This window comes from Rhinopithecus bieti, unplaced genomic scaffold (genome assembly GCF_001698545.2).
Source record: "Rhinopithecus bieti isolate Rb0 unplaced genomic scaffold, ASM169854v2 scaffold_33647, whole genome shotgun sequence".
NCBI lineage: Eukaryota > Metazoa > Chordata > Mammalia > Primates > Cercopithecidae > Rhinopithecus > Rhinopithecus bieti.
In genome coordinates this window covers 1,070,968-1,094,248 of record NW_016814745.1, presented here as the reverse complement: position 1 = coordinate 1,094,248, position 23,281 = coordinate 1,070,968, and the positions used below count along the sequence as shown (strand labels likewise).

General features: G+C 42.6%; 1 protein-coding gene across 2 annotated transcripts in view; it reads left to right on the top strand.

Annotated features, from left to right (window-relative positions):
- The window catches only part of CACNA1D (calcium voltage-gated channel subunit alpha1 D), a 334,500-nt gene that overhangs the window by 184,388 nt on the left and 126,831 nt on the right, over positions 1–23,281 (top strand). For both annotated transcript variants that reach the window (XM_017851883.1, XM_017851882.1), the window contains one exon: positions 1,891–1,994. In XM_017851883.1, coding sequence (XP_017707372.1) covers positions 1,891–1,994 — 104 coding nt within the window. The remainder of the gene's footprint in view (positions 1–1,890; positions 1,995–23,281) is intronic.

Below are 23,281 nucleotides of genomic sequence, written 5' to 3'. Positions count from 1 at the left end.
TGATACTTCTGATTTGAGCAAATGTGAATCTGATGAACACCTACTCCCAAGACATTAAAGGGTATTAAATTTTTTAAAGGAAAATTGTCCCTCCCAAGTGGAGAAGACAGCCGTTACTAGAGCCATTCTCTAGAACACCAGACTGAGGCCTGAAGGAGGGTTAGTGAAGCAGATGGCTAAGCAGATGACGGTTGCTAGGGTCACGGAAGAGTGAGGTTTCCTGATGGGAGCCCTGGACCTGTCCGCCCTCCTGTCACCTTGATGGGCACCTTCTCCCCTACTGCATGCACCTCTATTCCAAACCAGATGGAAACAAGCCCAGATGGGGCTCTGTCTCAGGTGCTGACCCAGGCCAGGCACAGGCCACCACACTAGGCAGCCAGTTTCTTCTTCATCTATGGGGTTTTCAGTAAGTTTAGTGGTATAGTTGCTCTGGATGAATTACCCTCTGCCTTCCTGTTGAAATTAGTTTATCCAACTTAATTAGATCAACAATTGCAGTCACGGCCCAGGCTCATTCCTTACTCTAATTGCCAATGTAAGATGTGCAGACTGATATGAGTTCTGTTAAGGACATCAGTTTTCATGTGGCCAAACAGGTGTTTCATAAGGGATTTAATGCCCTCTCCCTAGACTTCAGCAACAGATGTTAGGTAATTTTTTTTAATGTTCACTTTCCCTATTTGGCTTCTGCATGAGGCAAACATTGTGAAGTGCACGAGCCTCATTCTATAAAGCTAAAACCTGGAGCCAGATCATGTGCAAAAAAGCACATGCTTAACACCCTGAGGGCTTGCACCTGCAAGGCAAGAGAGATGGCTCTATCCAGACTGTTCGCAATTCTTATTGGCTGGAAATTCTGGGTGTTATGGCAGGGTCATACTTTGGGTCATCCATTCTGTCCCCTGACTGGTCCTTAACACCTCCTTCCTGGGAAAGGTGTTTGCTGAATTTAACACTGACCTATGCTGGTGGAAAGTTCCATCCAGCTGTGATCCTTAAAGCACCTGTTTGCTCTACCAGGGAGACTGTGTCTGAGTGTGCAGCATGAGCTTGTCCAGGAGTAGGGGAGTGGGGTTCCTCAGGCCACACCCTTTCACCTCGAAACCCAGTCAGCTCACAGCTGGAGCCAGTCTCCCAGGGGGGTCATTTAGATCAAAGCTAAGTGTGAAGAATAAGGGCTGCTTCTCCTTTCTGTGGGTTCAGCTAAGAAAAAGCACATTCCGCAAAGAGCCCCTGACAGTGTGTCAGCTGGTTGACCTTGAAAAAATTCTTTTTTGCATTCATTTTGCTGCATTCATGTTGTTTGCACTCACAGGTTGCAGATAATCCAGATGTAAAGTGGGTTTGGTTTCCTTGGGTAGGTTGGCTTCCAGTAGAAGGTTATTTTAGGAGTTTTTAAAAAGAGTTTATAGAGTCAAATGGTGCAAGTTTGTCTCTATATTTAAGACTTTTCCACCATCACAAATTTTAAACACAAAGTCTAAAATCTTGGGCAGTATAGAAAATAGGTTCTAGCTAAGCACTAGTTTTGTCCTCTACCAAGACCTTTCCTGAAAATCACGTATCAAGACAGTTTCCTGTAAGAAAAAGCCAAATCCCAGCTGATTTTCCTTCCTGGGGCCAAAATCTGCTATTATTCGGCTTAAAAGCCTTGATAACTCTGTGTGTGTGTGTGTGTGTGTATGTGTGTGTGTATGTGTGTGTATTGGGAATATGTGATGAATGTGTGTTGGGTGCTGTTGTCTCTGATTTGGCTACTGTTGTTTCTGATTTAAATCTAAGTAAATGTTTAATTAAATGTATAGAATGCTATCTCTAATGTGACCCTTTCTCCTTACTGAATTCTCTTACTAACCCACTCCTATGAGACCATCTTATTTCTTGCAGATGAATGATGCTATGGGATTTGAATTGCCCTGGGTGTATTTTGTCAGTCTCGTCATCTTTGGGTCATTTTTCGTACTAAATCTTGTACTTGGTGTATTGAGCGGGTAAGCTACACCTCTTTCATCTTGAAAGCAGAGTCCTGAGGACAGTTGCCAAGACCACACAGGCTTTGCTGGATGAGGGCCGCCAAGAGGGGTTGCCAGACATTTTATGTGTCCTCTGAGATGCTTTCTTTTCTGCTGAGGCTTCCCAAATCAAGCTGTTTCCTGGAACCTCACCAGGCTTCATGAAGGAGAACTATAGAACGATTATTGACCAGAAATTAATCAGCATTGTTGCTTGAGATTTAAACAATTTCCATTGCTTGCCCTTTTTTGTCTGTTCTAAAATGAGATACATTTATAATTGCTTTATTTGTCTGGATCCAAATATAATGCAGATTAATTGTTATAAAACAGTTGCAAAATGAGCTGGATTGGGTGGGCTTTTGGTAGGCCCCATTTGTAGATTTCAGCAGCTGAGCTTGTCCTTATTTGCAGAAAAAAAAAAAAGGAAGGACCTAGGCCCAGTCCCTGTCCTAGGAGCACTAACCTTCAGCAAAGCACTGAGAGGTCTGGCAGCTGCAACTGGGGCTCTGCTCTTTAGCAAATGGGTAACTGATAACTGATCTCCTTACATTTTACAGGTAAATGATGCGATAGGATGGGAATGGCCATGGGTGTATTTTGTTAGTCTGATCATCCTTGGCTCATTTTTCGTCCTTAACCTGGTTCTTGGTGTCCTTAGTGGGTAAGCAGTTGGATCTGTGTTTCACCTTCTCCTGCTGCCACATGTGAGGCAACTCTGCGTGTCTCCCAGCTGCTCCCTGACAGCTTCTCTGCATGTGTTTGGTCTCTGATGTCCCCTCAGTGTGTTGCTTTTGGATTGAACTGTGATTCTTTCTCCCTGTATCTGTCTGTGAGATTCTGTGTTTCCGATGCTTGCCAAACACTGTTAATTTAATGAAAACGTTCCCCCGAAGCCAGTTGTGTTAGTATGTGAATGTGTAGAGGTGGATTACAAGTGAGTTAAAGAAATTCCAGCCTTGGTCTCCTCAGGAAAGAGGCTTTCGTCCCTTGTAATTTTGTATCTATTAGTACATAACCTGGCCCCTTTAGGTCACCACAGTGCATTATAAATACTTCCAGGGGAGTTTTAGATTTTACTGTGACGGAGAAATAAGCCTCAAGCATATAAATACTGTACAGTTTCAAAATCTTCCTCAGATTGGGATTCTTTATTAGCTTGGTTTTGTAGTGCTGTCACTGTGAGAACTGGCCCTGTGATTCAGTTTTAACCATGACCTATAGAATCCTTCTCTTAATGCAGAGTGATGAGCGACTTTTGTGCACACATTTCCCATGGCCTTACAGGGATCGCATCATTCAGTCACCATTTTTGAAGTTTACTTGTTTATCACTTCCTTTCCATGGATTGACTCTCCATAAAGAGGCTGTAGCAGAGACTGGCCTGGAAAGGGGACTCCTTATGTGGCAGGCTGTGCCTTGCCTGTAGCTGGAGATGCCATCCCAGAACCCTTGTGGTCAGCCCTGCATCCACACCGCCTCTCAGATGCCCCCAGAAGGTGGGGTGCTACAGAGAAGGGAGCTGGGGGCTGTCTGGCTCTCTCACAGTCAGCTCCTTTATATAGCCATTGCCAGGTTGTGGGGGGCAGGCAGGATACCAGGAGGCCCAAGAGGGGCCCGTGTCTCCCAGAGGAGCCTCTGTCACTGCGCTGCGCCCAGGCACCCTCAGGAAGTAGTGTTGATGGATTTGATTCCAGGTGAGTTTATCTCTTCCTCACTCACTTTATCTTGCTCTTTCCGAGGCTGTATCTCGGGGAAGTGATGTCTTCATGTATGCTGAGTTAGTGAAAAGGCTTTGATCGCATTTTTTGGAAACACTGCCTTTTCCAGAGCAGAAAGCCGAGTGCATTTATCCATCTTGGCTTCCTTTCTGCATCTTCCCCAAACCTGCCCTGGAATGAATGTAGTCAGTTCCACACCAGGGATGCACACTGTCACAGGAAGTCCCTATGTAGAGATGGCCCCAGGGGCCACTGCCCCCAGAGAGAGGGAGGTGGTGGCTGGGCCTGGGTTGGGGCCACATAACCCTCCCCTGCCTGAGCCGCCTGCTGTAGATGAGTGGCTCCTCAAGCCTCAGGCCCTTTCACCTCAACGTGAGAAGTGTCTTTCTCCTAGTAAACCTCGGCGGCCTTAGGCTAGGGTTGGACATGTGAGGGTGGTGTCTATTCCCGGAGAAATAACATCGTGTTTGATTTTGCCACAGGAGCTTCCTGTACAAGGTCAGCAGCAATCCTGGTGTGAATTCCTTGGCGCCTCATGTCTCCTAAACCCAGCTAAACTGACGGAGGCCATGGAAACCACTAATTTTAACAGTGCCGGTGACATGCCTTATCTTTTAGCTTCCCCAGGCAGGAACCATTGCCCCAGCAGGCATGATGAAGCAGAGGCAGGAGCCAGATCGTGAGGTGCTTAAAAAAAGAAAAGAGAAAAAGATGGGAGGGAGGGCTTCCCACTATCACAAATGGGGGTTAAACCTGCAACTCCGTGGGAGGTACCCAAAGCTGGAGGATAAAAAAGGTGCACTCCTTCATGGAACAACCAGTTTACTGAAATATATTTTGGGGGAAAATAATTTAAAAAAAAATATTTTCTCATCAAAACAAAACTTAGATCCCTTATGAAGGAGACTGGAAATGACACACGAAATTATAAAAGAAAACCCCGAGACTTCCCAGCGATTTTAACTGTCAGTGTGTGTTGTGCTCAGACCCCTAGGGGCTGCCCACGACCTCCTGTCTACTCCCCCAGAAGGCCTCTGCTAGGGCTGGTTTGGGTAAAGACAGAACCGTGTCTGCAAAGCACAGCCTCGCAGCAGTGTTCCTGATTTGGCCGGTATTTCCTGAGATCCTGTAGAGTGCCCGGCTCTGGTCCAGAGGCCAGGGGTGCCAAGATATCTCAGACACAGACAGTGGCCTTGTGCTTAGGCATTCATTATCTCGTGGGGTAGCCCATTTTGAAGCAGTGCAGAAGGGCACATGTTCAATAGAGGCGCAGACCCAGAGGCTCTGTGAGCTGCCCTGGAGAGATGAGGAGGCATCTCCCCTGGAGACTGACGACGGGCTGGCATGCCTCCACCTCCGCCCCCCCAACCACCGCCTTCCCTCTCTGCCTGCTACTCCCCTCTTACTTTCCCATTGATAGTTTTGTTGTTGTTAAAGCAAATTATTATTTAAAAAAAAATTTTAGCCTCGAGTCTTCATAATTTTTTAAGGGAGCACTAGAGAGGTACTGCAAAACCAGAAGGATATAAATGTTGAGAGGAAGACAATTTATGTTGCATAGACCCCGGGGGACTGTCAGACCAACACAAATGCAATCCCCTAAGCACTGAATTAAAACGCCCTCATTTTAGAAAGGCTGGTCGAGACCATGTGATTGCCTTCTCATGAGGAAATGTTAGATGGTGCTGTGTGTCTTCCAGTCTGTCAGCCATTTGGAAATACCTGTATCTGTTTCTGCTCCTTGGCTCCTTCATGTGTGTGGCCATGCCATCCTATTGTATTCTTGAACAGACTTTAATCTGCACATTGGATGTGGTGTTTATTTGCAAAGTGTGGTAACACTGATGATTTGAGAAAATCTTTGGTTTTATAACATAGTCTTTTTTCCCTCAAGGTAAGTATGAAGTTTATGAACTGTAAACCCTGTGCAGCCATGCATGAACATAGATGAATACTTACATCTCTGATCACAGTATTCTGTGGGAGGGGCTGAGAATGTCTATGACTAATGTTGCAATTTAACCTTAAGTTGTCATTGAGGATATGCTCCCATTATGACCAAGAATCGGAAAGAATGCCTTCTTTAAGTCTGCAATTCAGACATATTACACGTGGCCTTCTAGAAGCTTGGCAATTTTTCACTTCTCAAATTGTTCATTGAACCCCCTTTTGAGGTTTTCATCTTTAGAATCATGCTAGATTCCCAGGGTCATGGGCGGTAGGCTGGTTGACTCTGCCTCCTTCTCCATTTTAGGACCCACCTGCCACCAGCCATCCACCTATGGTGTGGGTGTCTGAGCTTGCAAGATGGGAGATGCCCTAGGCTCCCAAGATGTGGCTCCAACCCCAGGAAGGGGCCGGAAGACTTAGGTTCTGTCCTGCCGGAGTCCCACGTTCACTCTGGGACTTCACTGAGTTACCCTGAGCCTCAGTCTCTTTGTCCTTCAGGATATCAGAGATATCCTGTCTTGCCATCTCCCACACAGGGTGGTTTTCAATCAGCTAATGACTGTAGAAGTGCTTCTAAAAATACATAAAGGGTTTTTCTCATTTAACATATCCTTATCTTAAATCCATGGATGTCCGCCACTCCCCTCACTGGGTTAGGTGGGAACAGTGCAGGGTACTCTTTGGAAATTCTGGAGTGTAGCATTTTCTGGATATCCCAGCAGGTGGCCGCACTTTACACACACATCAGTGTTGTACTCAGTGTCACCCAAGAAGGGGTGACTCTGGAGGATGTGGAAGCACTGTGTCAGCTGCAAAGTATTATGCAGGTCTCAATCATTGTTATTAAAGTTATATTTGACAAGGTTTTTTTGCACAAATTGAGGGGAATGGCATTTCTCTTACATAGTGGTTAAGCACACCAGCTTTAGAATCAGACAACCAAGTCTTGAATGTTTGTTCTACCTTTTCCAGTTGTGAGATTTGGTGCAAGTTACTTACCTCTTTGCGCCTTACTTTCCTCATCTGTGAAATGGAGCTCATCACAGTACCAGCTTCGTGAAGTTCAGTGAGGACTCAGTGGGCTGAAGAATGTAGAAGGCTTGGCCCGTTGAAATTATGGTAGTTCAGGAAGGGTGCATCTCTTCCTGGATTCGATGCAAGAAAAGAATCGAATCAATTCAGTCCTTTCAAACTAATTAATAATAGCTGGCCAAGATAGGTCTGTGTTAGTGAAAAGCCCAAGTTATATTTTTAAAATGTTTTATTATATATATAATGACATAAGGCACTGCTGACTAAAGGATATTACTGCATAAACCCCCTCCTGGGCTTCCTTCAAAGAATAGATTAAAATCATTTATAATCTGCTTACGAATTCAAACCTTTGGTTTTGGCAACATCTTATGAAAAATATTTGAAATACTTTGTTAAGTAGATCTTGTATATTGTTAGTCAATAAATGTTGTTATTAAACCCACTCTTATGATATAAAATTGAATGTAAACCCAGCCCAGGTCTGTAAATTCAAAATCATACAAATACAAATTAATTTGTATTATTGGTGTTCCAGTAAGTTCCAGATCCTACGAGATCACAGGTATCATTTTAAATCAATCCAATTTTGTATTACTATATGCCTATTTATCTTTAGAAGTTTAAGGGAACATGGATGAAGCGAAGCATTATGGAAAACTGAAGGCGATTTTCAAGCTAGTTTATCTTTTTGAATCTCACCTCCTACATTCCATTCTGGCTAATCGGATACCAGGGGCCTAGACAAAGATTCAGGCATGGCTACATTTAGGAAGCTTTGGTTTCCTAAAGCAAAGATTCATGGGATGGAGAGTATGAAGAGGGAAGATGGTGCTGGTGCCAGTGCGCTGTGGACTGACTATACCAGAATTTTACATAATGGAATCAGGTTTGGTCCATTTAAATTCATACTAGTAATAGCCAGACAATCTCTGATTTCCTCTACTTGAATGGCGGCTCAAGAGGCAAAACACACCAATAGATAGTAGTTGTATTACTTGTGAATATTTTCTAAGTGGAGACGTATCCTCTGGGAATAGGCATTCTTATACATTTTTCATGACTGAGATTAGATTTTTCTCTCATTTGGCCGGGCACAGTGACTCATGCCTGTAATCCCAGCACTTTGGGAGGCTGAGGCAGGTGGATCACCTGAGGTCAGGAGTTTGAGACCAGCCTAAGGTGGTGAAACCCTGTCTCTACTAAAAATACAAAAATTAGCCAGGCGTGGTGGCACATGCTTGTAATCCCAGCTACTTAGGAGGCTGAGGCAGGAGAATCACTTGAACCTGGGAGGCAGAGGTTGCAGTGAGCCAAGACTGCACCATTGCACTCCAGCCTGGGCAACAAGAGCAAAATTCTGTCTCACAAAAAAAAAGATTTTTCTCTCATTCAACACTTTACCAGCGTCTACTGATAGAAAATGGACAATTGAATTTCCTCCACTATATATACCTCTGATGTGTCTGCATTGTTAAAGAGTAGGGTAATTGCTTACAAAATTGAAAAGGTTGTTAGTGGGGTCCTGGGGTAGCCAGCATATCAGTATGATCTGTTACCATATTCAGAATAAAACCACACTGTAATAGTGAGTTAATTCCATATCTTGGCCAACAGAGAATTTTTGGCCAGTGGCTACTAGGGCCCACAGAAGTCCAGTCTAAAAGCGACAGTGGAGGACTCTTTGTAGATAGTTCATATGATTAAAAAATATCTTCCTATGTGTTGTAGTGATGATTAAGCTGACAGAATGCTAAAGACACGCTTTATGATTACATGTAGCAAAGTACTTCCCCACATTTAGCTGGGTTTGTCTTTGGTTTGAAGAGGCTAATACATGAAAGATTTGTTTATAGTTGGATTCCCTTTTTCTGAACCATGAAGTAATATTGTGGGTGGGGTTGAATGCTGAGGTTAGGGTGCCGGAAGGATTCAGGTCCTTCAAGTCCCCTCACGTGGCTTGGCTTTGGTAGAACAAGAAACTAAGCTCCAATTTGGTTTTAAACGAGAGTGCTAAATTTCCTTTTTCTAATAAAGAACCTAGCTAAACATTTATATATACTTTTGAACACTGAACTTTCTTGTTGCAGAGTTAACAGCTGTTGGGGGTAGCTGACAGCTGGATCCTGGTGCTGTTGGTACCATGGTACCTGAAGTGCACAGGCTGGTAGCCATACCTGACATTAACAAGTGAGTGGTAACCTCTCTGCCGCTGGCTCGCAGCTACTGTTTCCATAGAAATGGCTGTCGGGATCAGTGGAAACGAGGTAAGTGAAAGTTTTCGCTGATCCTTGTTTCCATCAAACTGACGTCTGTTTCCCTGGCAACAGCAGTGGACAGCAGCCAGGCACTAGCAACAGATTCAGTAGAGCTCTCACTTGTCAGCTGTGGCTATCATCTGTTCCTGACCAAGTTCTTTTTTTTATAATGTACAGAAAGACCTCTGAGGACCCAGGAGGCACCTCTGGCCACATGTGCCCTCCTGGACGCTCGTTTTGCGGATGGAGAGCTCTGTGCTGAGTTGACTGCTCTGTCCGCAGTTCCCCTCTACCTGTGCTCTGGGTTGTTGATGTGCGGGTTAGAAGAGGAGGTTGTTGAGGGTATTTGTGTTGCAGGGGAGGCTGTTGAATCTGTTGATCTCAAATCCTAGGGGAAGAGAATTCATTACAGTGCTTTCATGCATAGACCCAGTTCTTTATAAAGCTGTTGCTACCTTAATAGTTGAAATTAAAGCCATAATTTTTCTGTGTTCCCTATTCAATTGGAGGCATTAACAATTACCATTACTTTTACAATGAAAAGGATATTTAGGAGTTTAATAATTTGGTTTGTGAGAAACAAATTGATGATTGTCTCTAAGATGCTACTGTCAACGTTATGCTTCTTTTCTCTTTTGTGTAATATTCTTTTACGGGATGGTAACATTGATTTTACAGAGATCAAATATTGGTATTGCAAGGCAGCTTGGTGTACAAAGACCAGTGGATCTATAGTGTAGGGAACTCTTCCTTGTTAAGATCCAACAGTTCCTTTTCTGGATTTCGTTTTAATACTTCAACAGATGTATGCACCCAAGCCCTAATTATCCTCTGCCCATATGAGACAGCATCCACAGTGCCACAGAGCAAAGGAGAGCCACTGTTACTGCCCTGGTGTGTGAGATGAGAGGCATGGAATGAGGTGTTGGTTTTAAGCCCTTATTGATACCATTTATTAAAGAGATTTTATCTGGAAAAAACAAAACAGCTTTGGTATTCAGAGCTGTATTTTTGAGAAACAAATGAACATGAAAGTCCACAGTCTTATGAGAATTTAGATCGGCTGCTAGAAGAGCATTGGAGAACTATGGATTTTTGTCTTTGGAGGGCTTTCTGGATGACTTTGTTCCATAGCTCTCTGGAAATAGGGCAACTGTGCTTGGCCTGGAGGCAGTTGAATTTGATATAACAGACGAATAAGAATAAGAAAATCCTGCTGGATCCTTTTTTCTCCCTCTCTCTTAACTTCCTAAGAATGACTTATTCATTTAATGAATTTTTTTTTCAGTTCCTACACAGTGGTCGATGTATGCCAAGTGCTCTGCTAGGCACTGGAGTTACAGTGGTGGAATGTAGGCACTGGGTAGGCACCAGGATTACAGTGGTGGGATGTAGGCACCGGGGTTATGGTGGTGGGATGTAGGCACTGTGTAGGCACTGGGGTTACAGTGGTGGGATATAGGCACTGTGTAGGCACTGCAGTTACAGTGGTAGAATGAAATGGTTTCTTTCTTCATGAAGCTTATATCTAGTGATGGAGGCCAAAATGACAATTACAAACCTGTGTAAATGCTTTGAAAGAAAGGTTCATGTGCTGTGAGAGGGTTTAACAGGCACAACTGCTGTCAGTTTAGTGGGTAGGAGCATCCTGGAAGTGAAAAATGAGTAGTCACCATATCCAGGCAAAGTGGGAGAAGAGGCTGGAGCAAGGGTATTCCAGTCAAGGGAAAACCCACAGAAAGGAGATACAGTAGGAAGAAGCAGAGGATGCTGGAGGAACTGAACGAAGCTAGGGTGACCGGAACTAGGGGAGCTGGAGATGGAGGCAGATGAAAGGAGAGAGACTGGCTGGCAGAGTCCATGTCACATAGGACGTTTAGACTGTGTCACAGGTTTTGGTCATTAGCTGAAGGTAAGAGAATGTATGGATGAATTTTAAGCAGGGAGTGATATGATTCAGATTTGCATTTTCTAAAAATTATGCTTTGTTCTCATATCTTCAACTTACCTTAAAATCCTTCAAAAAGATAAGATGAATTAATAGATGGATAGGGGGATGCAGAGATAGGCGATAAAGAAAATGTAGCAACTGGGTGCTGTGGCTTACACCTATAATCCAAGTGATTCAGGAGGATGAGGTGGAAGGGTTGCTTGAGGCCAGGAGTTTGAAACCAGCCTGGGCCACATAGCGAGACTTTGTCTCTGAAAAAAAAAAAAAAAAAGTCTTTTTAGTTAGGTGTGCCTATATATAGTCCCAGCTACTCAGGAGGCTGAGGCAGGAGGATCGCTTGAGCCTAGGAGTTTGAGGCTGCAGTGAGCTGTGATCATGCTTCTGCATTCCAGCCTGGGGAGCAGAGTGAGACCCTGTCTTAAAAAAAAAAAGGAAGAAGAAGAAGAAAAGATAGCAGGTATTAATTATGGAATCTAGGTGGTAGGCATATGGGTGGTTCATTGTATACATTGTTTCTACTTTTAATGGATGTTTGAAATTTTTTTTTTTTTTTTTTTGAGATGAGTCTCGGCTCCTGTCGGCCGCGGAGCTGGAGTGCAGTGGCCGGATCTCAGCTCACTGCAAGCCTCCCGCCTGCCCAGGTTTTATGCCATTCTCCTGCCTGCAGCCTCCGGAGTAGGCTGGGACTAGCATGGCGCGAACTGCCAGCCTCGCCCGCATAGTTTTTGTATTTTTTAGTAGAGACGGGGTTTCACAGTGTTGGCCAGGGATGGTCTCGATTCGGCTGACCTCTGTGATCGCACCCGTCTCGGCCTCCGCAATAGTGCTGGGATTACAGGCTTGAGCCACCGCGCCCGGCCTGAAATTCTTAATAAAATGTTGGGAAAATCTGCATATGAAAATCACTGTGGCTGCAGTAGTATGAATAGATTGGATAGATACACAAATGGATGTAGAGAGACCAGTTTAAGGCTCATATAATCTGCTTCCAGCCACAACATACTAGTGCTACCAGACTGGACCTTTCACCATAAACAACTGTAGAAGACTGGGCAAAAAATAGGAAGCAACTCTTTTCAGAAAATGGAAATAGGATGTACAGGATTGCAATCCCTACGAGAAGGGAAACACATGAGATAAACTGCAATTGTCCTGGCTTTCTGCCTGGAGACAGTTTTAGAATTATGGCAGAGAGGCAGAGCCCAGCAGAGAACGATGGTCCACTTGCTGAGGGGTCAAAGAAGAGAGTTCAGGGCTGCTAAGATGGCTGGGATTTTCAGGGCAGAGTATGGGTGAGAAGTATGCAGAGAAGGGGCTCCAGTATTCAGAGTAGAGGTTCTCTGAAATCTGACCATACACGAAGCTGCTTCTGTGCCAGGTGATACTTACTGAGGTCAGGCAGAGACAGCTAGTAGAACGCTGTAAGCAGTTGGAAATCACTCCATGCTGGGAGGTACGTGGTTCTGCTCGGCTGTAGTGGAAGGACCTAATTGAATACATTGGATACCGAGACTTCAGAAAAGCCAGGCTTTAGGGTTGGAGCTACTTTAGCCCTTGAGTAAGAGTACTCCAGACCTGACTTAAAAAGCGTAGAAACAAGTTTCAAAAGGATCAGGTGAAATGGCCAATAAATTAAACACCTGCCAAAAAACCAAAAATCAACATTCGTTAAAGGAAGAGACCAAAGCCCAGACGTTCCCAAGATGTTTTTCCTCATGACCAAAAACTGTAAGACGTGAAAAGAAGCGGGAAAGTATTCATGATCAAGGAGGGAAAATTCAGTAGAAACAAAAGATGACGGATGTTACGATTAATCAAAGACTTTGAAGTCTACTATGAGCCCGTTTAAAGAACTGAAGGAAAAGATGGACATAATAAAGGAATAGGTAAATCTCAGTAGATAAATAGAAACAATACAATTATCTGAAAAAAGTAGATTGGACATTATAGAAAATGTCGATGAGGGCTTAGTGATCTCTAAAACAACAATAAGCAATCTGATGTATATGAAATTGGAGTCACAGAAGAAGAAAGAGATTGAGGAAAAATTTTAAGATAAATAAAGCTGACCATGTTGCAAGTATTGAAAGCTAAGTTAATAGATCCAAGAGGCCCAACAAACCTCAAGCAGTAGAAACACAAAGGGAACCACTGCTAAGCACATCAAATTTAGATATCTGAAAGTAAAAGATACAGAGAATTTTAAAAGAAAGTAAATGGGAAAAGGCACATTACGTACTAGGAGAAAATAATAAGAATATGCATCTACTTGTTTGCAGATGTAATGCAAGTCATAGGGCAATGGGTGACATCTTCAAAGAGGTGAAAGGAAAAATGATTCTGTATGAAACAAAAATACCCTTCACAAAAGAAGGAAATAGAAAAACTTTCAGGTAAACAAAATCGAAGAATTGGTCACCAACAAATTCGCATTCTAAGAAATGTTAAAGGAGGTTCTTCAGGCTAGAAGAAAATAATACCAGATAGAAACGTTAAATATCCACTTTAAAAATGAGGAGCATGGCTGGGTGCGGTGGCTCACACCTGTAATCCCAGCACTTTGGGAGTCTGAGGTAGGCAGGTCGCCTGAGGTCGGGAGTTCAAGACCAGCCTGACCAACATGGAGAAACCCTGTCTCTACTAAAAATACAAAAAAATTAGCCGGGAGTGGTGGCACATGCCTGTGGTCCCAGCTACTCTGGGAGGCAGAGGCTGTGGTGAGCTGAGGTCGCACCACTGCACTCCAGCCTCAGCAACAAGAGCGAAACTCCATCAAAAAAAAAAAAAAAAAAAAAAAAAAAAAAAAAAAAAAAAAAAAAAAGAAAGAAAAAGGCATCAAAATGGCAAACAAAGATAAAAGATTTCTTCTCATTTCTAAATTTTCTAAAAGATAATTTAAAGTAATAACAAGGTGTTATGGGAACTGGAACAGGTCAAAGTAAATTATAGGATAACCATACACAGAAGATAGAAGGAAGTTAAATGGAGCTTCACTGTGATAAAGTTATTACATTTTGAAATAATATGAATTCCTGGTAGACTATGAGAACTTAAGGGGTGCGTATGATAATCTCCAGAGTAATGACTTAAAAAGGTTACTAAAAAGAAGAGATAAAATGGAATATTAAATAGTACTAAATTGTCCAAAATAAGTCAGAAAAGGAAGAAAAAGGAGCAAAGAACATGCGGTACCAACAACAAGATGGTAGAAAAACCCAGTTATATCAATAATTGCATTGGATGAAAATGTGTACAACATTTTAGTTAAAAGATAGAAATTGTCAGACCGAGTGAAAATGTAAGATGCTATAAAGACATGGATTAAAAATGAAAAATGGATGAACCGTACTAACCCACACAAGTTAGACTTTAGCATAAGGAACATTTCCAGAAATAGGGACATTTTATACTCATGAAAAGGTCAATTCATTAAGAAGACACAGTGATCCTAAATGTGTTGGCACCTAAATACAGCTTAAAAGTACATGAAGCGAAAGTTGTTAAAATTAAGTGGAGAAATTAATAAATCCAGAAACATAGATGAAAAATTTTATTATTCCTTCTCAATAATTGCTAGGTTAAAAACAGCAAGTATAGATAATATCTAGATTATATTTAGATTGGTTAATAACTCAGCCAACTTGACCTAATTGATATTTACAAAATACTATGTTCAGTAATTGTGGAGTACACATTCTTTTCAGAGCACGTAGAACATTCACCAACATAGACCATATCTTGGCCATTAAAGTCTCATTAAATCTCGAACAATTGAAATTTTACGAAGTATCTTTGTTCTAATGGCAGTAGATTTAAAACAGAAGTTAGTAACAAGCTGTCTGTAAACCTTCCCAAATGTTTGGAAATTAAATAACCTTTAACTCAAAAAAAAAAAAAATCAGAAAATATTTTGAAACTGATAAAATCCAACTGGGAAATTGTATGATCCATCTAATGCAGTGCTTAGAGGGATATTTATAGCTCTATCAGGAATGAAGAAAGGTTTAAATTCAGTGATCTACATTTCTATCTACTAATCTAGAAAAAGAAGACCAAATAAGTCCAAGGTAAGTAGAAAAAAGAATAACAGAAGTAAATAAAATAGAAAACACAAATTATAAAGTTATTTGGAAAGCTTAATAAAAATGGATAAATCTCTAACAAAACTAATCAAAAAAGGAGAAAGAGCAAATTACCAGTTTTAGAAATGAAAGAGGAGATACCACAGATATTACAGACATTAAAATAATAGAATAAAAATAAACTGTTTTATGACAAATTTGGTAACTTAGGAGAAACAGGCAAATTCCTTGAAATATGCAACCTACCGAGAAATAAATTGGGAGAGTCCTATATTTGCCATTTTAAATGGAATTCAGAATTGCAAACCTTCTCTCAAAGAAAATTAGAGGCCTAGATGAGGTCAAAAGTGAATTATGTCAGCCAATTTAGAAAGAAATTATACCATTCCTAGAAATTATTTCAGGTAGTAAAGTTGGAGGGAGCATTTCCCAGCTCATGAGGCCAAAATCTCAATACCAAAACTTTACAAAGACATAATAAGAACAGTATCCTTCGTTAATTTGTACACAAAAATTCTCAAATATTAGCAAATAGAATATATCAGGATGAAAGGAATAATATCTTATGGCCAAGTGGGATTTAAGCCAGAAATACCAAGTTGATTCACCATTGGAAAATCAAATAATTTACCATATTAATAGAATGAAAGGGGAAATCATATGATCACCTCAGTAAATTCAGGCAACATTACTAACAATATTCTATAACCATTTATAATAACTCTCAGCAAACTAAGAATATACAAAAACTTCTTCAGCCTGAAAAAAGAACTATAGCTGACAGTATACTTACTGGTGAAAGACTGAATGTTTTCTTCTTAAGATTAGGAACAAAGTAACCATTTTTCTCTCTTCTTTTATTCAATGTTTTATTGAAAGTCTGAAGGTAAGACAAAGAGATAAAAGGCAGAAAGATTGGAAAGAAAGAAAAAACTATTTCTATTTACGAACATGATTGTCCTCATAGAAAGTCCCAATAATTGAACCCAAAACCTACTAGAATTAATAAGTGAGTATAGCAGGGTGACAGGATACAAAGTCAGTATACAAAATTCCATTTTATTCCTATATACAAGATGCAGATGTTGAAAATGAAATTTAAAAAATTACAATACCATCAACAATTATTTACAATAGCATTCCTAATACTTAGGAATGAATATAAGAAAAGATATGGAAGACCTCTACACTGAAAACTGCAAAACACTGATTAGTAAAATTACAATGCTCTAAATAAATGAAGATATACCATGCTCATGGATTGAAAGATTCAATATTGTTAAGATGTCCATTTTTCTCTATGCATTCAATGTTGTCCCATTTATAAATCTCAATAGCCTTTCTTTTAGAAACTGACAAGCTTATTCTAAAACTAATATATAATTGCAAATGACCTCTAATAATGAAAACAATCATAAGAAAGAAGGAGGGCTTACACTGCTGATTTCAAGATTTACTGTAAAGCTGTAATAAATACAGTATTTGACATAAAGGTAGATTACTGAAACAACTGAATGGAATAACAAATTCAGAAGTTCCTTTGTATGTTCAACTGCTTTTGATGAAGGGGCTAGAAAAGGTCATACCAGGCACAAACATTAAACTTGAAATCAATCAGATGATCTAATTAAAAGCTAAACATATAAATATTTTCTAAATAGATTTCTACTCTTCAAAAACTAGAAATTTAAAGGGAAACCACACTGGGAGAAAATACAACACTTACATCTGTGTATCTAGAATATGTGAAGAACTCTTAACAACTAGATAATAGAAGAACAACTCAAAAATTGGCAAAACATTTTTAAACATACTTTACAAAAGAATGTATATGAGTAGCCAGTAAGTACACATTAAAGATGTTCTATATCATTAACCATCAGGGAAGTGCAAGTTAAGAAACTGCTACATACGTAGTACAATAGCTAAAATCAAAAAGATGATTTCCAAGTGTCATCAAAAGTACAGAGTAACTGATATGCTCATACATTGTTTATAGAAACATAAAATGATACAACTACTTTGGGAAAGTTTGTCAGTGTCTCATAAAGTTAAACATATACTCACCATATGGCCAAGCAATTCCATTTCTAGTATTTGCTCAAGAGAAATGAAAACGTATGTCAACAAATGACTGGTACATGAGCACTCACAGAGCCTTATTCATAGTAGCTGGAACTAGAAAAACTCAAATGTCTATCAATAGGTAAATAAGCAAATTGTGGTATAATCACACATTGGAATATTCAGCAATAAAAAAGAATGAAGTACTAATACATTATCAATGAAACTCAGAAACAAGAAGCCAGAAAGAAAGGAACATATTTATATGAAGTTCTAGAACAGGTAGAACTAATCTATAGTGACAGAAATCAGGTCATTGGTTTTCTGGGTAGGAGGTGGAGTTAATTGGGAAGTGGAATGAGGCAGCTTTTGTGGCGGGGGGTGGTGGGAGTTGTTATTTAAAATTTCTGCATCTTTACTGGGGCGTTGTTTACATGGGCGTCAACATTAGCCAAACTGTATACTTTGAATTGTATATGTTTTATTTTATATGTCTTGTACCTTGATAAAGGTGATTTTAAAATACCATTAAAATAGAATTAACAGAGATCTCTGCCTCTAGTGAAGATGGAGTAACAGAACTGGATTTACCCTCCCACCTGAAACCACAAAACCAAATAGAGGCAATCTTTAAAAAACAATGGTTTTCAAGACACTGGATGTTAGGCAATGAAGGAGAGTGATCCCTGAGACACAGGAATGCTTGAAATAAGCCCATGGTTGTCCCAGCTTACTGGCTTGAGAGAGCTCCTGGGCCACGGTGCGCAGAGGGGGATCCCAGGGGAAGCCCTGTGGACTCCCAGAGTTGAAAAAATGAAGCTAATAGTCTGTGGAGAACAAGATGGCTTGAGTATGCAGGAGAGAGTACCAGGGAGGAGTGAATTGCAGAGGACTCGAGATGAGCAGAGGGACTCCTAAGTATTCAGAGTACTTTTTAGCACATGTGTAAGAGAAAACTCCCCAAGGCTGAGGACAAAATATTTTGAATAGTTTAGAAGTGTTCATCATTCACATGGGTCCAGGAATATTGCCTGTTCCCGCCAGCCAGTATTGTCTTGTTTTCCAGCCAGACTGGAAAATCTCATAACTGGTGGACCACTGGGTTGAGTACTCAAAGAGATGTTGCCTCAGCCTTGAGGAATAATTAGCCCTAGACTGAGTGATGCTCCAGGCTGACCTGACCTAACCATTAAAGCAAGACCTGAAAGGATCAAACTGTTTCATTCAAGTGACTTAGCTGCATCCCAGAACAGAACACAGGAATATTGATAGGAATACAGAAATATCTAGCACTGAATAAGCTTTTATGCCTGGCATTCAATCCAGGTTACCAGGTGTGCAAAGAAGCAAGAAAATGTGACCCATGGTAAGAAGACCCCATCAATTGAAACCCACCTAGAACTCACACAGATGTTAAAGTTATCAGAAAAGGACATAAGAACAGCCATCACGACTGTTTTCCATATGTTCCAAATGTAGAGACATGGAAGATACAAAAAAAATTTAAAAATTAAGATTCTAGGAATAAATCTAATGAGAGATGTATAAGACCTCTTCTGTGTAAAAGTTTGCTGAAGGAAATTTAAAAAGACCTCAACAAATGGAAGAATGTATGTTCGTGGATTGGAAAACTCAATTGTATTCAGAGAAGGTATGTTTTCTTTGTAATGAGAGGAAGAGATGAGGCAGATACGAGTTGGGTTTGATAGTGGGAAGCTAGGAGTATTCCTACCTAAATTCCTAATTTCTCTGTAACCGGAAGCAGGGTTAAATGCAGATGATGAGGGGGTAGGTGACAGTGTAGTATGTCTGAGAAGAGTGGAAAAGGCTCAGAACAGTCGTTGCAGAGAATTAGGTGATGATAGGACCAGAGAATCGAGGTAGATGATCAGTAGCATTGAGGTCCTATTGGATTTGAGTCTATTCTAATGTCAGCCTGTACCATTGTGTGACTTTCTGTAGCCATGCTTGGCTATTCTTATCCAGACATGGAGAAAGGGAAGCTTTGCACTTTTTGCTAACTGTGAATCGAAAAGGAGAGGTCTACTAGCAGTGAGCATTTTGCTAGCTGTGCATGCATAAAAAGTTGGAAGACTGTTGAGGATGCTAGCAAGGATGTTGCTGAGATGACAGATCATGATACTTAAGGTGAATAAGGAGGAAAGGAGAGACCTAACAGAAAAAATGAAGGCATCAGTGGACTGGAGACTTCAGAGAGGTTAAAAATGTTTCTAGTGGAAATAGTTGAAGAAGTCAGCTGGAATGAGGTTGTGGTCAGAGAAATGAAGGCTTGAACTTATAATTTGGTGAGGATAAAGTTCAGTGTGACAGGGAGATTGGGGGGCTGAAGTAGCACAGAAGAGGTGGTCATTGGAGACTTGTGGAGGAATTGGAAAACTAGGGTGAGGGCATCGGGGGCTGTTGGAGTACCCCAGGGAGGTTGTAGAATGTGGGATGGAGCAGCAGGCCAGGAGCCAGGAGTGGAAGTCCTCACTTCCCAAGGGCAGCAGAGGACAATGAGGAGGAACCTGAGGAGGGTATGTGGTCCACTGGTACCATCCTCAAAGGATAGGGTTTTCATTGATTTCCATACTAAGGTCTGGGAGTATGGCCCTGGACATGAACCTGGAAGTAGGCTGGGTCTGGAAGGGCTGCAGGGATCACAAAGTGACAAGAACGTGGGACCCCTTTGAAGAGGCTGCAGGTGTGGGAGAGCTTGCTGCTGCGGAGCACAGGGGAAGACTGAAGAGTAGGGGAAGGGTAAGTCAGTGACAAGTTGGGAGGGGTCCTGACAGTGGTGTGCTAGGCGACGTGGGACTGGGCAGTGACCAACCCAAGGCAGCGTCCAACCCAAGGCAGCAGCACGGATAGCTGAGGCTGGGTGCAGATGTGCCTTCTGCGGGTGAGGGGCCTCAGAAGGGGCCTGGCAGACCCTGGCTGGCTCGGCCTGGGGTGATGTTGTCCAGCAGCCCTGGTCTGGGTTCCCTCAGCCCCCACGGGGCTGTTTGGAAGCTTCAGTCTCCACAGACTCAGCCTTGGGTGGGGGTCTGCCCGGCTGGGGCGAGGCAGTGCTCTGGCTGCGAGCTGTACTACCCTGGCCTATGGGGTCTCTACTGGCTGAGGGATTACTGATTTCTCTGTTGTAGTGGGGGGAGCACAAAGGCAGGGCTCAGAAGTGCTGGCCCCTGTGCCAGCTCTGTACTTCCTAGAGGCATGGCTTCTTTGGTCAATATACTTCACTTTTCCAAACCAAGGCTTTTTCTTCCTAAAATTGGAGCTCCCCACCTGTGACTTTTCTCACAGAGCCATCCTGATAACCAAGGAGAGAAATGGATGGGAAGGGCCTGGATAAACGGGAAGACCTTTTTAAGTATATGGGAGCTCCACACTGGCCTGGTTGTGGCCTCCTTCTCGGAGGTGGTTTCTGTGAGCTGGAAAAGTCATCTCATTTGCAGTCTGGATGTTTACCTGCGCTTCTCTCCAGGGCCCCACATCCTTCCAAGACCTGGAGAGGCACTTGGTGCATTAGCCTGATTTCTCTAAGTCTGATTGTCATGAGTTTGGTTTTGGGTTCAGGGATAAAACATTAACCCACCCTGAACCCATCATTCCCTTGAATGATGGATTCCTTCTGCTTTTATAAATAAACCCTGGTTTAAGTTGCCTGCTGGCAGCTTTGGGCCTCTGAGTCCTGGAGACCCTTGCTGCATCTGAAGGATTTTAAGTCAGTGGGTGAGAGCATACCAACTGCCGAGAGGTATACTGTCCCCAGAGGCCCACCTATCCTTGAGTCATGAGCTGTTACTTACAAACAGACCCACAGACACATGTCAAGAATTCCAGGGCCCAGTGTGGATTCCAGCAGCTGCACTCTCTCCCACTTCGGCTATCAGTCAAGGATGTTTTAGCATCAAATCTGTACCTATCAATATGCCCTAGGAGCACAGCAGAGGGTTGGCAAGTCAGAGGGCCTCACCCAAGGAAGCTGGGCTCCAGTTGGGCATTGAAGGATGGACAGGATTCGTTAGGATGGTAAAGAAAGGAAGCAAGTTGTCAGGAGAGTGGGACCTGGTGCCTCCTGCCTGTTGGAACCAGTGAGTGCAATGGTGAGGCTGCCAGGGTGCTCCGTGCTGCCTGGTGAGCAGTGGGCAGGGTGGATGTGGAGTTGGGAATACCCACTGAGGGAGGCAGGGTTTTTTTTTTTTCTTTAGACTGTGGGAGCTGTCAGAGTGTTTGAAATAAGGTGATGGTTGACAGCTGTGCCTGGAAGGTAAAGCTGGCACCTCCCAGAGTGTAATGGAGTTAGGAGAGTCCGGGGGCTGGGGGCTGCAGGGATAGGGTCTGCACAGAGGTGCAGAGGTGGAGATGGAAGGTACAGATGTGGTAGTTTGTTGTGGCTCGTGCCTCTCAGATAAGAAGGGGTCTCTGGATTTTGATTGTCAAGTCTGGGGATGTGGATTGTATGAGAGAATTTTTCTTTTTTCTTTTCTTTTAGAAATATTTTTTACTGGCTGGGCGCGGTGGCTCAAGCCTGTAATCCCAGCACTTTGGGAGGCCGAGACGGGCAGATCACGAGGTCAGGAGATCGAGACCATCCTGGCTAACACGGTGAAACCCCGTCTCTACTAAAAAAATACAAAAAACTAGCCGGGCGAGGTGGCGGGCGCCTGTAGTCCCAGCTACTCGGGAGGCTGAGGCGGGAGAATGGCGTAAACCCGGGAGGCGGAGCTTGCAGTGAGCTGAGATCCGGCCACTGCAGTCCAGCCTGGGTGACAGAGCGAGACTCCGTCTCAAAAAAATAAATAAAAATAAAAAAATATATTTTTTTTACAGAAACAGGTCTTGCTGTGTCACCCAGGCTGCAGTGCAATGGTGTGATCATAGCTCATTGCAGCCTCAAATTTCTGGGCTCAAGCAATTCTCCTACTTCACCCTCCCAAGTAGCTGGGACTACAGGCATATGCCACCATGCCCAGCTAATTTTTAAAATATTTTTTGTAGAAACAGGATCTCTCTATGTTGCCTGGCTGGTCTCGGGTTCTGGCCTCAAGCTGTCCTCCTGCCTTGGCTTCTCAAAGCCCTGGGATTACAGGCATGAGCCACTGCACCCGGCCAGAATTTTTTTTATTGCTTACAATTTTGTGCTTTATTCAGTTTATTTTAATCTTCTCCACTACTTTGATGAGGTAAGTGTTCTTTGCCTCAGTTTACAGATGAGGAAATGAAAACTCAGGGAGGCTTATCAATTTTCTCAAAATTTACACAGCTAGTAAGTAGTTAAACTAGGAATTAAATCTAGATCTATCTGTCTCCAGAGCCCAAGCTCTATGCTTTGGCCTTTTTAAATTTTTTTCTCTTCCTGAGATTAATTACCCAATGCTGAGTGGAACAATGGGATACAGAGGCTTCAGAGAAATTGGTTTATTTTTCCTCCTGAATCTGCTTGTGAACAAGTCTCATTTGAGCTCAGGTGGTCCTTTTGGGTCCTGTTGCTGGAGGATCGATTGAGAGATCCCTCTCAATCCCTGAGCCCGGCCCTGGGATGTGGTGCTCTGCCCCTTGTTCTCCGTCAGCTAAGTCTGGGTGCTCAGGGAAGGCACTTCCCACCCACCATGCCTTTCAGTGGGCACTCCCCCTGCGGGGGGGGAACTACTCTATCCCTCTCCCCTCTTGATGCCAGCTCACAGGGTGGCTTGCGTGGCCTGCGAGAGGGATTTGGGCTGAATTTCCTACAGTGACTGCTTTGGGGATCTGCCAGTAGGGGGTTCAGTTTCAGCCCCTTCCTTGGGTCCACATTGCTACTCCACAGTGGGAACCCCTAGCAGCTCTGAACAGCAGATCCAGCCTGGAGCTCATTCTGGCGGTGTAACCAGGCCCTTCACACAGCAAACTGTGTTGCCCTGCCGTTGCTGGTGCCTTCAAACGTGTTCATTTTAGGTGGTTCTGCCACCCTCCCAAGCCAGACTTCATGTGTACATCTTCCTTATTTTTTCTTGGAAAACTGGAATCTGACAAGTCTAGCAGGGTGTGTTTATGAAGTGACTTCTTAAGTAACGGTATTTGAAACCTGTCATGAAGATATGTGATGATATTGGTTTGGCTCACGTGATTAAGTGATCTACTTCATTCAGAGAGAGTGATGGCAGACAAGAGAGCCCATGGTTTTGAAGAATACCTCTTTTTTTTTTTTTTTTTTTTTTTTTTTTTT